The following is an 18,540-nucleotide window of genomic DNA, read 5'->3' on the forward strand; positions in this document are numbered from 1 at the left end:
TGGTATAGCGATTCATAACCACCGGATTCAGGAGGGAGACATGGAAGGAGTTGGGGATCTTGAGGTTAGGAGGCAGCCGAAGCTTGTAGACGACAAGGTTGATCTGCTGTAGGATCTCAAAGGGTCAGAGGAACCTGGGAGCAAATTTGTATGATGGCACCCTCAGTCAGATATTCCTAGAAGACAGCCAGACCTTCGTGCCAGGGAGAAATTGAGGAGGTTCTCTTCTCCTTGTGTCTGCCTTCCGTTTCATGCGGTCGACTGCCAGTAGGATGGAGGATCGAGTCTGCTGCCAGATCTGCAGGAAGTCCCTAAAAGCTGTAAAGGATCTGCCAGACACAGCTTCTGTGTCGACACCCGTGGTTAGTCAGTCTGCACCTGCTCCTAAGTCTGATCGAGTGACCCCTCCTTCTACCAATCAGGCTGGGAGGCTGAGGAGTGGGAGAGCCTATCACAGCCTGGCCAGACGGAGCTAGCTCCCGCCCTCTGTCTATTTATACCTTCACTTCCTGCTCCTCCTTTGCCTGTGATTCTCCTGTTTCCTGGCTCTGCTGCTGCTGCTGCTGCTTGAACTATTTGTCCCTGCTTCATATTGACCCTGGCTTACTGACTACTCTCCTGCTCTGCGTTTGGTACCTCGTACACTCCTGGTTTGACTCGGCTCATTCACTACTCTCCTGCTCTGCGTTTGGTACCTCGTACACTCCTGGTTTGACTCGTCTCGTTCACTACTCTTGTTGCTCTCGGTGTTGCCGTGGGCAACTGCCCGAGTTCCCTTAGCTTCTGAGTACCCTTGTCTGTTTGTCTGTCGTGCACTTATTGAGCGTAGGGACCGTCGCCCAGTTGTACGCCGTCGCCTTGGACGGGCTGTTGCAAGTAGGCAGGGACTGAGTGGCGGGTAGATTAGGGCTCACCTGTCTGTCTCCCTTCCCCGTCATTACAAAAGCAGTCTCAGCTGCTGGTACCTCGGACGTATCAGGCACCAGGAGAGGAATCCGTGGGTGTTGGCCATACACAATGAAGAACGGTGTATTCCTTGTGGACTCGCTGGTGTGATTATTATATGAGAATTCAGCCCACGGAAGCAGCTGCACCCAGTCATCATGCTGCTTGGAGATGAAGTGGCGTAGGTAGTTCTCCAAGATCTGATTGATCCTCTTGACCTGACCATTGGACTGAGGATGGTAGGCGAAGGAAAAGTCCAACTTCACACCAAGGAGTCCGCAGAGGGATGTCTTTAACTTGCAAGGGGCTGATAGAGACAATGCAAGACGGATCAATAATATTCTGTGGAATCTCCATGGTGTCCTCTATCTCGAATGATCTGGACAAGGCATCAGCCCTCACATTCTTATCGGCCCGGGCGATAATGGAGCTCAAACTGGAACCTGGTAAAGAACAACGACCACCTGGCCTGATGAGGGTTCAGCCGTTGGGCCATCTAGAGATAGGGGAGATTCTTGTGGTCCGTAAAAATCAGGATAGGGTGGGCTGTGTCCTCAAGTAAATGTCTCCACTCCTCCAGGGTCAATTTGATGGCCAGTAACTCCCGATCCCCAATCGAGTAGTTGCGTTCTGCGGAAGAGAAGCGCTTAGAGAAATATCCACATACCATTGACTTGCCCTTGGAACCTCTCTGGAACAGGAGTGCACCAGCACCGACGGATGAGGCATCCACCTCCAACAAGAACTGTCGAGAAACATCTGGATGATGGAGGATAGAGGTTGACGTGAAGGCACTCTTCAGGCTATTGAATGCGGACTCTGCACCAGGAGTCCACACCTTGGCGTTCATGCCCTTCTTGGTGAGGTTAGAGATAGGAGATGTCAGTGAGGAGAAGTTTGGAATGAACTGTCTGTAAAAATTGGCGAATCCCAGAAAGCGCCGTGTGGCCCTCAAGCCTTGAGGGCGTGGCCATTCCAGGACGAATTTTATCTTTTCAGGATCCATCCTGAGACCTCTATTCGAGACCATGTAGCCCAGGAAGGGTAGAGCATCTTTCTCAAACACGCACTTCTCCAACTTGGCGTACAGGCGATTTTCCCTTAACTGCAGCAAAACTTGACGGACATGTCTCTGATGAGTCATAGGATCTGGAGAAAAAAATCAAGATGTCATCAAGATAGACCACAACACAAACATAGAGGAAGTCACGGAAGATGTCATTAACGAACTCCTGGAAGACCGCGGAAGCATTACACAGGCCGAAGGGCATTACTAGATATTCATAGTGTCCATCACGGGTGTTAAATGCAGTCTTCCATTCGTCACCACGGCGAATCAAGATTAGGTTGTAAGCCCCACGCAGGTCTAGTTTGGAAAAAATCTTGGCACCACGTATATGATCAAACAGTTCTGAGATTGGTGGCAGCGGATACTTATTTTTCACCATGATCTGGTTGAGACCCCGGTAGACAATACAAGGACATAGGGAACCATCCCTTGACGAAGAAGAACCCGGCTCCTGCCAGGGAGGAAGACTTCCCTATGAAGCCCCTCTCCAAGTTCTCCTTAACATAGGCGGACATGGACAAAGTCTCTGGTCGGGAGAGAGGATATACCCTACCACGGGGAAGGGATGCACCAGGAATCAGCTCGATAGGACAGTCATACGCCCGGTGTGGGGGCAGCCTCTGCCTCCCTCTTGCTGAAGACGTCAGAAAATGCAGCATAATGACCAGGCAATCCTGCCAATGACCGAGGCAGAGGAGGCTGAGCCGAACGAATCTGTATCAGGCAACGGTTGTGACACTCGGGACCCCACTGGAGAACCCCTCCAGAGTTTCAGTCCATGACTGGGGCATGTGGTCGGAGCCAAGGCAGGCCCAGCAGCACGGGGTTAACGGCCATGGACAAGACAAAGAACGATAGAAGCTCGGAGTGGAGAGCTCCCACTTGGAGCCTCAGCGGCTTGGTCACAGCTATAACTTGGTCTGGCAGAGCTAGTCCATTTACTGATGCAACCATCAATGGCCTCTCCAGAGGGGTTGTGGGCAATTGGAGAAGATCCATCAGGTCTCTACGAATGAAATTAGCAGCGGATCCAGAGTCCAGATATGCAGAGACCCGGTGAGTTCTCTCGCCGGACACTATGGTCACGGGTATGGACAATTTAGACGGAAGTCCTTCTTTACCCAAGGTTGTCTCTCCTACCAACCCTAGGCTTTGGGGCTTTTGTGGACACAGACACACAAGATGGCCTCCGAGGCCGCAATATAGACAGAGTCCCGCAGTGCTACTGCGTTGTCTCTCCTGGGTAGATAGCTTAAACTGGTCCATCCTCACAGACTCCTTAGGAGGATCAGCATCTGAAGACAACAGGGGTTACTGCAAAGTAGGAATCAGACTAGGAAAGCCTCCTTCCCGACGAGCCTCTTGGAGCCGTTCTCGGATCCTTATATCAATTTGGGCGGCCAGAAGGATGTAGTCATCCAGGGTAGATGGTAGATCTCGAGCGGCAAGCTCGTCCTTAATCTTAGGAGACAGTCCCTGCCAGTGAGGAGGGGCCTCATTGTTCCACAACAGTTCTCCCGCCAGGGTGCGGAAGAGGATGGCGTACTCTTCTATGGAGGGGTCTCCTAGGCGTAGGTTCAGCAAAGAGGCTGCTGCAGACGAGACTCGTCCAGGCTCCTCAAACACCGTGCGAAATGTCCAGAGGAACCCCTGGAAGTCACGGGTCTCTGGTCCTTGTCTCTCCCAGATAGGATTCGCCCATGCAAGGTCCCTGCCAGTGAGGAGAGAGATGATGAAAGCGATCCTTGCACCATCAGATGAAAATGCCCTTGCATACAGGGTGAAGTGGATCTGGCACTGGTTCAAAAATCCACGACAGGTCCCTGCGTCTCCATCATAGCGGTCTGGAAGTGGCAATGAAAATCGATGATCCACACTGCCAGGAGGTGTATACTGAAGATCGACACTGCCAGTAGGTGTAGTAGGCAGAACGGCAGCTTGTGCCTCCTGCCAACGTGTGAGAATGTACAAGGCCTGGAGGAGTTGGTCCTGTCGAGACCGGAGGTCCAGCATATTCGTCCGCATCTCTTGTGACGTCATCTTGGTCTTGGATTGGCCATCGGGGTCCATGGCCTGAGCGTACTGTCACGTTGGGTGCGTGGACCCACTGGGCAGTACCGCCTTGACAGTATGGCAGCTGGCCAACAGGACGCAGGTCACCGTCTATAGTTCATATAGTGTACCTGTGGCAGCTCAGACAGTAGCAATGACAGGCTCGGCTGGGACTTACTTAGGCAGCAAGCAGACGTCAGGCGTGGTGTAGCAGGACAGGCGTGGAATACAGCACAGCACGACTACAGCATAGCACGGCACTTGACCAGGTAGCACGGGATACAGGATACAAGTACCGGAACGTGTAACACTGGGAACTGGGAAACACTAGGAGACCATTTGTTAGACAAACTTAGGGTACGACAACAACCCTCAGGCATTGCAGGGAGGGGCACAGCCCTTCTTATAGCCCAGGGTGCTCTGGGAGCAATCAGCTCAATCTCTTAAAGGTGTGCGCTTTGGCTCCTTAAGTCTGGACTGAGCTAGCGAGCGCACCCTGGTGGTCACTGTGGAACAGGACAGCCGCATGTGGAGACATCGTCGGAGAGAAGGGCGTCGACTGGATGCAAGGAGTTTGTGGTCAGCGACTACGAACGTTACACACACACACACACACACACACACTGAAACAAAGCTCAGCCTTAGGCCTGATTTACACGGAGCTGTTATGTGCGTTTTGCGCACGCAAAAAACGCGGCGTTTTGCGTGCGCAAAAGGCACATAACAGCTCCGTGTGTCATCAGCGTATGATGCGCGGCTGCGTGATTTTCGCGCAGCCGCCATCATTATGACACTCTGTATGTTTGTAAACAGAAAAGCACGTGGTGCTTTTCTGTTTACATTCAGAGTTTGACAACTGTTGCGCGAATCACGCAGTTCGCAAGGAAGTGCTTCCGTGCGGCATGCGTGATTTTCACGCACCCATTGACTTCAATGGGTGCGTGATGCGCGAACAGCGCACAAAGATAGGACATGTCGTGAGTTTTTTTCAGCGGACTCACGCTGAGCAAAACTCACGGACTGTCTGCATGCCCCCATAGACTAATATAGGTGCGTACGACACGCGTGAAAAACACGCGCGTCGCACGCACGTATATCACGCTCGTGTAAACGAGGCCTTATCATTAGCTCCATATATGTCCGCATGTTTATAAGGCTTGCATGGGATTAGAAAAATTAGCTTGTTTTTCTTATTTGCATTTTTCTTGAATATGGCTGAGCTGCAATACCAGACACAGCCAAGATTGGCGCAGTTTTTAGAAAATGCAAGGGACTTTTTTTCTAGTCTCATGCTACCTCTTCAACTATTAACACCTGTTAATCAAAGCTTTTGTGTTAAGGGTTGATAATTTTTCAGGACTATGTATTGTGTGTAGGATATACAATGCTTTAGAGGTGTACTTCCCATCAATTCATAATTTAACATTTAGTCCCTAGTGCAGGTAGTGTTGTGGTGTTCCAGGTACCTGTACAGCCATCCTGGAAGGAAAAGCACAGAGAACTCGTTCCAATCAAAGAAAATGGAGCAGATGTCATCTGACAGGCTCTCTGTTAAACCATTTTATGTCATACAGATATATCAGTGCAGAAACAGAAAGTAACATGTAATCAGCCTATTATATGAAGAATAGTAAATACCCCCTAAACAGCAATGTCACTAGAAATTGATGGCCTATCCTCAGGATAGGCCATTAATACCTGAGCAGTGGGGGTCCGAGTCCAGGTACCCCCACCGATCAGCTGTTTTTCAAGGGCACGCGGCACTCATACGAGCGCTGCTTCCCCTTTAATACTGTCACTGCTCATACCGTGAATTGCCAACACACGTAGCGGCGGTTCACAGTATTACTGCCTTCTCCCATTCACTTCGATAAAAGAAGGCTGTAATACTGTGAACCACCACTACAAGTATGAGCAGTAAGGGTATATTCACACGCACTGTTTTCAGACGTAATTCGGGCATTTTACGCCTTGAATTACGCCTGAAAAAACGGCTCCATTACGCCTTCAAACATCTTCCCATTGCTTTCAATGGGTTTTACGATGTTCTATTCCCATGAGGTGTAATTTTACGCGTCGCTGTCAAAAGACGGCGCGTAAAAAGACGCCCGCGTCAAAGAAGTGCATGTCACTTCCTGGGACGTTTTTGGAGCCGTTTTTCATTGAATCCATTGAAAAACAGCTCCAATAACGTCCGTAAAATACGCCTCGAAAAACGCGAATAGTTACAAAAACGTCTGAAAATCAGGAGCTGTTTTCAGGCGAAAACAGCTCCGTAATTTCAGACGTATATTTTGCTACTGCGTGTGAACATACCCTAACTGTATTGAAGTGGAAGCAGCACTCGTACAAGCGCTGCTGCACCTTCAAAACAGCTGATTGGCGGGGGTTCTAGGAGTTGGACCTCCACCAATCAGATATTAATAGGCCATCAATTTCTTAGGACTGTAAAACCCGTTTAAGCTGTTCAGCCATATTAAAATGTACACTAAACCACTAGCACACGAGAGAGACAACAATCTACCACTAGGTTATCTCTTGCTAAACCATCAGGGGGTGGAGGGAGTAAGCAACTCTCAATAAATATCGTCATGGGACTGGGTCAACCAGAGATAATTCTGAAGGCCCACCGTCCATCTATACAGAACATGTGCCTGACCACACTTAATCTTTATTCTTATCATTGTACGCACAAGACATATCATCAATAAGGTCTAATAGGATATTTATTAATCAAATCATAATATATAAAGCACTAGGGGTAAGTGCATGGCTCCAAAGTCAGCTCCAAATGGCGTTGTCGTCTGTTGGAAAATTTAGGGCACCTGGGCCAAGCGGAGGATGCCCTGGTATTCTGGTGGGCCAGTCCAACCATGATAATTACAATAAATGGATGTTATACCACTGGGCCACCGAGGAGTCGCAAAAAAGTGGATATTTTCCAAAGTTGTCACCAGGGAGGAGAAGCTCATGGTTATGTATAGAGGAGCATTGTTGAAGGCACTGAGTTGCTGCCCCTGGGTCTTATCTTATCCATTTCACAGGAATGATTTGTTCCTTCTGGACTGTAAAAAGAGCTGATAAAGTGGAAAGTGTCATGAATGTATAAATGTGCCATGTGAAGAGGGTTAAAATGACATTTTGAAATAAAATACATTGCCCAGTGTCATTCTGGCATTCCACAGCTGGTCTGGTGAAAAGGAAAATTGCACCTCTCAGCAGCACAAGAACATAGATAGCGGGAAAATGATCCATTTTTGGTCTTTAGTAGAGTTTACTTTTATATTACACACTGTTATCGTTACGTTTGAGTTACATTGTGTACCACAAACCTTTCTGTGCAAATTTATATAAAGCGTCACAGGATTTGGCAAGGATTTCCTCTTCTGGAGACTGAAGCATTAAAACTGCAGTTTCTGCCTTTTTACTTTCAATTGCTAATGGATCAAACTGCAAAAAAAAAATAACGGGAATAATTATTTGTGAACCCATACATACAGATTACATTATAAATAACACAAATATTTATAGGGGGGGCTCAGGTATTGAAGGCAAAGTAAGTTCCATGTTTTCCCTTTTGACCACATGTACATGGCCGTATCAGGAATCAATATGCAATCTGTGAGACAAATTAAAAAAAACATAGGCCTGCATAGGAGCTGTAGACACAAAACGATAGGATATTTTTTGTCAAGACTATTTGTTTCACTTTTATCTTAAATACATTGTAGAAATTAAAAAATGGTTACAAAGGTGCACATAGTCTTTAAATGCCAGTGAAGCAAGACTTAAAGGGGTCTGAGGTTTTTTTTTTCTATCTAGTCCTGTTATTCATGAAGAATAAGAAAGCTTTTCAATCTATTGTTTTAAGAAAATCTCCCCCAGCGCTCGCTGACCTGATCACCGCTGCATCTAAACATTGCAGCGGTGCCCAGATCCATGAATGTCCCCCCTCCCCCACTCTATGTGCAATGTACGAAATAATAGCGTGTCCCTGCTTTGGCGGTGTTACATACTGTGCAATGAATGTCTCATTTCCTCCAGAGTCACCTGCAGCATCTACTACAGCTAAAGCCTTATTCACACCAATGTGTGTCCCGTCCGTGTGTTGTCTGTTTTAACTATTGTTATTTATTAACCCCTTCCCTCTTTAGCCACTTTTGACCTTTCTGACAGAGCCTCATTTTTCAAATCTGACATGTTTCACTTTATGTGGTAATAACGTTGAAATGCTTTCACCTATCCGGGCGATTCTGAGATTGTTTTCTCGTGACACATTGGACTTTAAGATAGTGGTAAAATTTGGTCGATACATTCAGTATTTAATTGTGAAAAACACGAAAATATAGTGAAAAATTGCAAAAATTAGCATTTTTCTCAATTTAAATGTATCTGCTTGTAAGACAGGCAGTTATACCACACAAAATTGTTGCTAACTAACATCCCCCATATATCTACTTTAGATTTGCATCGTTTTTTGAACATCCTTTTATTTTTCTAGGACGTTACAAGGCTTAGAACTTTAGCAGCAATTTCTCACATTTTCAAGAAAATTTCAAAAGGCTATTTTTACAGGGGCCAGTTCAGTTGTGAAGTGGTTTTGAGGGCCTTATATATGAGAAACCCCCAAAAAGTAACCCCATTTTAAAAACTTCACCCCTCAAAGTATTCAAAACAGCATTTAGAAAATGTCTTAACCCTTTACACATTTCACAGGAATTAAAGCAATGTAGAGGTGAAATGTACAAATTTCATATTTTTTTGCAGAAATAAATTTTTAATACAATTTTTTTTATAACACAGAAGGTTTTACCAGAGAAATGCAACTCAATATTTGTTGCCCAGTTTCTGCAGTTTTAGGAAATATCCCACATGTGGCCGTAGCGTGCTACTGGACTGAAGCGCCGGCCTCAGAAGCAAAGGAACACCTAGGGGATTTTGGGGCCTTATTTTTGTTAGAATATATTTTAGGCACCATGTCAGGTTTGAACGGCTCTTGCGGTGCCAAAACAGTGAAAATCCCCCAAAAGTGACCCCATCTGGGAAACTAGACACCTCAAGGAAATTATCTAGGGGTACAGTGAGCATTTTGACCGCACAGGTTTTTTACAGAAATTATTGGAAGTAGGCCGTGAAAATTAAAATCAACATTTCTTCAAAGAAAATGTAGGTTTAGCGATTTTTTTTCTCATTTCCACAAGGACTAAAGGAGAAAAAGCATCGCAAAATTTGTAAAGCAATTTCTCCCGAGTAAAACAACACCCCACATGTGGTAATAAACGGTTGTTTGGACACACGGCAGGGCTTAGAAGGGAAACAGCACTATTTGGCTTTTTGAGATCACATTTAGCAGGAATGGTTTGCGGAGGCCATGTCACATTTACAAAGCCCCTGAGGGGACAAAACAATGAAAACGCCCAAAAAGGGACTCCATTTAGGAAACTACACCTCTTGAGGAATTCATCTAGGGGTGTAGTAAGCATTTTGACCCCACAGACGTTTCATAGAATTTATTAGAATTAGGCAGTGAAAATAAAAACAGTCCTTTTTCTTCAATAAGACGTAGCTTTAGCGCAAATTTTTTCATTTTCTCAACAAATAAAGGAAAAAAAGAACCCAAAATTTGTAAAGCAATTCCTCCCGAGAACGGCAATACCCCATATGTGGTCATAAACTGCTGTTTGGGCAAACGGCAGGGCTCAGAAGGAAAGGACCGCCATTTGGAGTGCAGATGTTGCTGGATTGGTTTCTGGGCGCCCGTGGACCCAAAACAGTGGAAACCCCCCAGAAGTGACCCCATTTTGGAAACAACACCCCTCAATGCATTTACCAAGGGGTGTAGTAAGCATTTTAACCCTGCAGGTGTTTTGTAGAAATTAGTGTTCACTCGATGTTGCAGAGTGAAAATGGGATTTTCTTCGATAGATATGCCAATATGTGGTGCCCGGCTTGTGCCACCATAACAAGACAGCCCTCTAATTATTATGCGGTGTTTCCCGGTTTTAGAAACACCCTACATGTGGCCCTAATCTTTTGCCTGGACATATGACAGGGCTCAGGAGTGAAGAGTACCATGCAGAGTGGAGGCCTAATTTGGCGATTTACAAAGTATTGGTTCACAACTGCAGAGGCTCAGATGTGAAATAATAAAAAGAAACCCCTGAGAAGTGACCCCATTATGGAAACTGCACCCCTCAAGGCATTTATTAAGAGGTGTAGTGAGGATTTTCACCCCACAGGTCTTTTCCATAAATGAATGCGCTGCGGATGGTGCAAATTAAAAATGTATATTTTTCCCTAGATATGCCATTCAGTGGCAAATATGTCATGCCAAGCTTATGACACTGGAGACACACACCCCAAAAATTGTGAAAAGGGTTCTCCCGGGTATGGCGATGCCATATATGTTGAAGGAAACTGCTGTTTGGGCACGCTGTAGGGTTCAGAGCCGAGGGAGCACCATTTGGCTTTTGGAGAGCGGATTTTGCTTGGTACTAAATTTGTTTGAGTATTGCTGGTGTTTTATAATGAGGGGGTACATGTAAGCGGGGCGGAGTATATAAGGGGCATAGTCAGGTGGTATGAAAAAAATAAAATAATCCATAGATGTGTGTTACGCTGTGAAGCAATCCTTTCCGCACAGTCCAGTGTCGCACTGATAAATGGTGTCATTTCTTATCCCCCTTTTGGTCCACACTCCGCACCTTTGCAGTTTGGGGAATTTTGCTAGGAAGTGTTGTCCTGGTATAATACGGGCACCGTCGCTTCCAGCGGATATGTTTGGGCCCTCCCTTTCCTGGTTCCCTAATTTTAGGTCCTTGATAAATCGCCTCTTCAAACTGAAGAAATGTTCCCCTCGGGCACAACTGCATATTTTTTTTATTTCCTGACTTATTGGAGCCATAACTAATTTTATTTTTCATAGACGTAGCGGTATGAGGGCTGGTTTGTTGCGGGATGAGCTGTAGTTATTATTGGTACCATTTTGGGGTACATGTGACTTTTTGATCACCTTTTATCCTATTTTTTGGGATGCCAGGTAAACAAAAAAACGCAATTCTGGCACAGCTTTTTTCGGTTTTTTTATACAGCGTTCACCATGCGTTATAAATTACATGTTAACTTTATTCTGCGGGTCAGTACGATTCTGGCGATACCTAATTTATAGAATTTTTTTATGTTTTACAACTTTTTTCACAATAAAATTACTTTTGTAAAAAGAATGTATTTTTTTTCTGTCGCCAAGTTGTGAGAACCATAACGTTTTAATTTTTTTGTCGACGGAGGTGTATGAGGGCTTGTTTTTTGCGGGACGAGCTATAGTTTTTATAGGTACCATTTTTGGATACGTGCGACTTTTTGATCACTTTTTATTCTAATATTTGTAGGGCAAAGTGACTAAAAAACAGAAACTCTGGTAACGTTTTTTACGGTTTTTTTTACGCTGTTCACCGCGTGCAATAAATAATACAATATTTTGATACCTCAGGTCGTTACGGTCGTGGCGATACCAAATACATATGGTTTATTATTATTTTTCAATAATAAAGGACTTGATAAGAGTAAAAGGGGGATTGTGTTTTATTTCATTACTTGAAACTTTTATTGTTTTCAAACTTTTATTTTTTGCACTTTTTTTTACACTTTTTTATACTTTTTTTACACTTTTCTTCAAGTCCCACTAGGGGACTTGAAGGTCCAACGGTCAGATATTTTTTTTTCTAATACATTGCACTACCTATGTAGTGCAATGTATTAGATCTGTCAGTCATTCACTGACAGCAAGCCGATTAGGCTTCGCCTCCCGGCGGGGCCTAAATCGGCTTCCGTAATGGCAGAGCAGGAGACCATTGTGTCTCCTGTTGCCATAACAGCAGTCGCCAGTCCTGATTGCCTGTCAGGGCTGGCGATCTGCTAGTAACCGCTACGATGCAGCAATCGCTTTCGATTGCTGCATCGAAGGGGTTAATGGCAGGGATCGGAGCTAGCTCCGGTTCCTGCCGTTACAGGCCGATGTCAGCTGTACAGTACAGCTGACATCCACCGCTGATGACGCCGGATCAGCTCCTGACCCGGCGCCATCTTGCCGGCAGCTACGGAAGCCGATCAGGCTCCGCCGCCGGGCGGATCTTGACCGGCTTCGGTGCTAGGCAGACCGGGAGGCCAGTATTAGGCCTCCGGTTGCCATTGCAGCCACCGGAACCCCGGCAATTTCATTGCTGGGGCTCCGATGAGCTGCAAACACCTTAAGTGCAGCGATCGCGTTTGAGCGCTGCACTTAAGGGGTTAATGGCGGGGATCGAAGCTAATTTCGGTCCCCGCCGTTACAGTCGGATGTCAGCTGTAAGATCCAGCTGAGATCCGGTGATGATGGCACCGACTCAGTTTCTGAGCTGGTGCCAAACATTTGACGTACATGTACGGCATTTTGCGGGAAGTCAATGCTTTCCATGACGTACATGTACGCTAAATGTCGGGAAGGGGTTAAACTCTTTGACAACGCGTTTAACATTTTAAATCAGTACAGATACCAAATGGAATATTTTCAAAAGTTTCTTACAGTTTCATTGTATGGGGTACATAGCTCTACCTTAAAGAGTTAGGGTATGTTCACACGCCAACGCCAATTACGTCTGAAATTACGGAGCTGTTTTCAGGCGAAAACAGCTCCTGAATTTCAGATGTTTTGACAAGTGCACGCGTTTTTCGCGGCGTCTTTTACAGACGTAATTGGAGCTGGTTTTCATTGGAGTCAATGAAAAACTGCTCCAATTACGTCCCAAGAAGTGACATGCACTTCTTTGAGGGTATGTTCACACGGCCTATTTACGGACGTAATTCGGGCGTTTTGGCCCCGAATTACGTCTGAAAATAGCGCCTCAATAGCGCTGACAAACATCTGCCCATTGAAAGCAATGGGCAGACGTTTGTCTGTTCACACGAGGCGTATATTTACGCGCCGCTGTCAAATGACGGCGCGTAACTAGACGCCCGCGTCAAAGAAGTGACCTGTCACTTCTTTGGCCGTAATTGGAGCCGCTATTCATTGACTCCAATGAATAGCAGCGCTAATTACGGCCGTAATTGACGCGGCGTTCAAGCGCCTGCACATGCCGGTACGGCTGAAATTACGGGGATGTTTTCAGGCTGAAACATCCCCGTAATTTCAGCCGTTACGGACCCCCGCCGTGTGAACATACCCTGAGGCGGGCGTCTTTTTACGCGCCGTCTTTTGACAGCGGCATGTAAAAAAAAAGCCTGTCTGCACAGAATATCGTAAGACCCATTGCAAGCAATGGGCAGATGTTTGCAGATGGTTTGGAGCCGTTTTTTCGGGCGTAATTTGAGGCGTAAAACGCCTGAATTACATCCGTAAATAGGGCGTGTGAACATACCCTTAGAAACAGGAGAAACCCAATGTGGATAAAAAAAAACAAAAAACCTATCTCTTGAACGGAGTCCCCTAAACCCCGTTCTAGCTTTTTGTGCACAGGCTGCCTCCCGGCCACTTCCTGATTACATAGTATACGTTTTTTTTACAAGATAGCCTATGTGTCACGGATGCCACTGTTTGGCATGTGTCACAGGTATATGTTAAATTGAACTGTCCGAGGGCCAGAATCTCCAGGAAGAGCGTCAGGTAGCGCTCGGCCTTGGGATTCCTGCCGACGCTCTAGCTGGAGATTCTGGCATCTTAAAACCCCTGACGTCACTCTCCAGTGGCGCCAGGGGCTCTTCCAGGAGCGGAAACCCCGGCCAGAGCGTTGCCGACGCTCTGGCCGTGGATTCCAGAATCTCAGAACCTCTAAAGTCACTGTCAGTGACGTCAGGGGCTCCCTCTAGAAGCGGAATCCCCGGCCAAAGCATTGCCGAAGCTCTGGCCAGGAATTCTCACATTACAAAGCCCCTAACGTCATATATGAACAGCGACGTCAAGGGCTTTCCGAAGATAGAAGTCCCAGGCTAGAGCGCTTGTGATGCTCTGGCCGGGTACTCCACAGTTGAAAGCCCCTGACATCAATGTCCATTAAAATAGCGCTGTGCACGGGGAGTTCGGGCAATGTATCCCACTGTATACCTACACAGTGGTGTACGTCGATGCCTTCTGTCATACTGTAGGTATACGTCGGAACTCCTCCCGACGTAAACCTCCAATAGAAGGAAAAACGTGATGTGAAGAGGCCCTAATTGAAAACAAGTAATTAAAAAGATTTTTTAAAAATCCCTAAGAACCCCTTTAAGGATAATATTTGGATTACACAATTATGATATACAATTATGAGTGCCCGCTCTTGTTTGTGACTACGCCTGCATGGTAACTAGCCAATGGAGAATACTCAAACAGGCGACTGCAGTGTTAATTTGCTAAATATTTGCAAATATATCAGGTATGAATAATAATAATAATAATAAAAAAATTATAATTTAGGAATAAAGTATGAGTTAAATCACATTTAAATCCTCTTGTAAAGACACATTGGATATTAACAATTACACCTAGCATAGATTTTATTTCCATTTTTAGTGGAAAATTCTATTGTCTCGTTTCATGAACAGCCATTTAACAATGTGATGTCAACTTTTTCTCCCATCCTTGAACATAATAGTGATCAATTCTGACATCTACACTTCCTAAACCTGCTCCTTGTTGCTGGCTTAGATAAACTTACCACGTCCTTTGGTGGGGGTTCAACTTCCTTCTTTATTTTCTTCCCCATTCTACAAAAATTCAAGACAGAATACACTTAGAATACAGAATATTCCACTATAAGCCTCCATGTAAATAGAACCTGTCACTAAATGATAGGGCACTAAACCACCAGCATGTCATTATACTACTGGGGAAAAGCAAAACGTGCCCCTCTCAAAACTGTCCGTTTTGGCATTTTGTGTAAAAAGACGTTATAATACAGTGTGCGCTGTATGTAAATTACCAGAGAAGAGTCCTGATGAGTCTAACAGTATCTTGCACGAGTCCAGGTGTACCAGTCTCGGCTTCATCTGAGCACTGAGCATGTGCAGGATACAGTTGGACTCATCAGGACTCTTCTCTGGTAATTTACGTACAGCGCACACTGTATTATAACTTCTTTTTACACAAAATGCTATTACGGACAGTTTTGACAGGGGCACGTTTAGGATTCTTTTCCCCAGCAGTATAATGACATGCTGGTGGTTCAGTGCCCTAAAATCTAGTGACAGGTTCCCTATAAATAGATTTTCCAGCCAGTGACTCTATATTTTAATGTTTCAATGATAGAGTAGAACATTTAAAAAATAATAATAAATAATACACAAAATAATGATCTCTTTATTAATGAATATATACATTAACACAATTACAATAAAAACGTTTAATACACCCATTAAAAATTGCGGTGGAAGACCAATGACCTCTTCATGACAAAATGCATGTGTGTAACATAAATTCATACAGGGGAACCGAAATAAATACAGATTATAATAAATATGGCACAAAAATATATAAATACCAAGTATATGTATAATGGTGAGCGGAATAAATATTAAGTTGGACAAAAATTCAGTAAACACCTTTCACCCACAATAAGTGTGGAAGATAAATTCATCAAGCGCTGAGTACACACGGGGCGGATACGCTGCCTAAAATCACGCAGCGTATCCGCCCTGTGCGCCGCACGGAATTCCAGGCGAAAAAACGCACTAGATGGGATGAGATTTGTTCTATCTCCTTCACTTTGCTGCTACTGTATTTGCTGCAGATTTTACTCAACGTATTTACGCAACATGTGAACCGACCCATAGGGTATCCCATGAACTACATACCTGTAGAAGACAAAGACATAGCTAAGGAGGCAAAGTCTAAACTTGATTAAGCCCAACATATATAATAATAATAATAATAATAATAATACAAAATACTATTGTATATAATAATTGTTTTTATTTCACTTTAATTGAATCAAAGAAGATTTGCAAATATTAATATGGCCATACAGTAGTGAATCAGAAGTTAGGCTTCGTTCACATCTGCGTCAGGATGCCGTTCTGACGCTCCGTTTGAGCTTACCGTTAGAATGGAACCCTGACTGAGACAAATGGAAATCATAGGTTTCTCTTTACATCACCATTGATTTCAATGGTGACGGATCCGGTGCAAATGGTTTCCATTTATCTCATTTGTGCAAGGGTTCCGTAGTTTGGACGAAATTAATACCGTAGTCGACTGCACTATTCATTCCATCAAAACGACAGAACCCGTGCACAACTGAGACAAACGGAAACCATTTGCACCGGATCCGTCACCATTGAAATCAATGGTGAGGCAAACGAAAATCCATGCTTTTCGTTTATCTCAGTCAGGGTTCCATTCTGATGGGAAGCTCAGACGGGACCCCAGAACGGGACCCTGACGCAGATATGAACGAAGCCTGAGGCTGGATTCACACGAGCTTGTTACATCCGTAAGGGACGGAACGTATTTCGGCCGCAAGTCCCGGACCGAACACACTGCAGGGAGCCGGGCTCCTAGCATCATAGTTATGTACGATGCTAGGAGTCACTGCCTCTCCGTGGAACTACTGTCCCGTACTGAAAACATGATTACAGTACGGGACAGTTGTCCGGCAGCGAGGCAGGGACTCCTAGGATCGTACATAACTATGATGCTAGGAGCCCGGCACCCTGCAGTTTGTTCGGTCCGGGACTTCCGGCCGAAATACGTCCGTCCATTACGGACGTAATGTGCTCGTGTGAATCCAGCCTTACATTGATAACCAACGTTTCTTCATTTTATTTGTTTTGCATAAAGAGATATTGGCATTTTTCTGTTTTGTTGCATCAACCATTCTTGCAAAAGTACCAACAGGAAGGGAAGACATATTTGTTGTCACCTTTGAATTATTTTATCAGAAACTGAGCAGTAAGTCAATAAAAAAAAGTGACAGTTTTACTATCAGGTTCTTGAAAGCCAATGTAGAAACCAATATGGATGCACATTCTGTTGTATAATACAATGCAGAGGACCTGTCACTTGGCCAAAAAAAACTGCAGCGGACATCTCAGTTAAATTGCCGATGCATCACGGATTCTGGCGTTTTTTGTTTTGTTTCTTCTAGCCTCCACCATTCCTGAGATATCGGTGCCATTAGTTTTGGTGCCCAATATGCAAATGAGGCCTTCGACTGTAAAGTGGGCAGTTAACTCTTGAGCGGTGAGCGTTGTTAACCGCAGAGGTGACAGATATCTTGTGGATATGCTATAAGAGTCTGAGATGGGAATAAGCCTTTAATGATACAATTAGAAAAGACATTAAAGGGACATGTTTTCCCTATCCACAGGATAGGGGATACATATGTGATCACTGGGAGTCAGACCGCTGGGACCCCCAGCGATGAGAACGGGGGACCTAAAGTCCCCTGAAGTGTTCCATGAGAATGCTCAACCAGCGCTCGACCATACATTACTATCGAGCTGCCGGAGACAGCGGTTCCTGAAGTCCCACAGAAATGAATGGAGGACTAGCCGAGCATGTGCACCAGCGCTGCATTCTCATGGATAACTTCGGTTGACTTTCGGTCCCCCGTTCTCTCTCTCCTGTGGGTAGGGGATATATGTGTTTCTTGGGGAAACCACTTTTAATGATTATTGTTCTGTGTACTGGTTCTATTGATCCTTATCTCCGAAAGTTATCTCCTATCCACAGGATAGCTGATATCATGCTGATCAGTGGGGGTCCGACCACTGGCACCCCCACTGATGGTGGGAATGGGTGTCCCGTTGCTCTGAATGAATGGAGCGGCAGGTCGCGCTTGCGCCCTGCTGTTCCATTCATTCTCTATGGCACTGCCGGAGATAGCCGAGTGCTGTACTCAGATTTCTTAGACAGTTAATGGAGCGGCAGTGCACGTGCACGACCTGCCACTCAGTTCATTCAGAGAAACGGGACCCCCGTTCTCATGATCGATAGGGGTTCCCAGGAGTCGGACCCGCACCGATCAGCATGTTATCACCTATCCTGTGGTTTGGAGATAATTTTTAAGCTTGAGACAACCCTTTTGATTCCGTTCTTTTCACGGAAACAATAGGGTAGTCGACTACGCTATTGTTTCCATTAAAAAAATGCAAACTTTACGGGACGGAAACAAACGGAAACCCACTGAAATGGAAGGATTACCATTGAAATCAATGGTAATGCAAACAAAAGCTGTAGTTTCCGTTCTGCTTTCCGTTCCTCTGACGAAGTAGATGAATGGAAACCCAAAATGGTACTCGCTGCTGATGTGAACAGGCCCTTATTTGGGCACTGGTGGTATTATTTGTACACTCTATTAGTATGCTGTGGATCACATTTTTTTCTGGGTAGTCTGTATCTTTTAGACATGGTATAGCATTTCTATTTTTGCACTATATGGTGGTATTTATGAAGCTAATTTTGGGCAGTATATGGCATTATTATTTGGGCACTCTATGGTTGCAATTATAAGACACTATGT

General features: G+C 45.1%; 1 protein-coding gene across 3 annotated transcripts in view; it reads right to left on the bottom strand.

Annotated features, from left to right (window-relative positions):
- Nucleotides 1–18,540, bottom strand: part of ARMC3 (armadillo repeat containing 3) — a 103,313-nt gene that overhangs the window by 73,446 nt on the left and 11,327 nt on the right. For all 3 annotated transcript variants that reach the window (XR_012847770.1, XM_075827559.1, XM_075827558.1), the window contains exons 2-3: nucleotides 14,737–14,785; nucleotides 7,399–7,516 (exon numbers count right to left, since the gene is read on the bottom strand). Coding sequence is in view for 2 of the 3 variants with exons in the window: in XM_075827559.1 (XP_075683674.1) it covers nucleotides 7,399–7,516; nucleotides 14,737–14,784 (166 nt within the window). In the remaining variant the exon portion in view is untranslated. The remainder of the gene's footprint in view (nucleotides 1–7,398; nucleotides 7,517–14,736; nucleotides 14,786–18,540) is intronic.

This window comes from Rhinoderma darwinii, chromosome 5, assembly GCF_050947455.1.
Source record: "Rhinoderma darwinii isolate aRhiDar2 chromosome 5, aRhiDar2.hap1, whole genome shotgun sequence".
Lineage (NCBI taxonomy): Eukaryota > Metazoa > Chordata > Amphibia > Anura > Rhinodermatidae > Rhinoderma > Rhinoderma darwinii.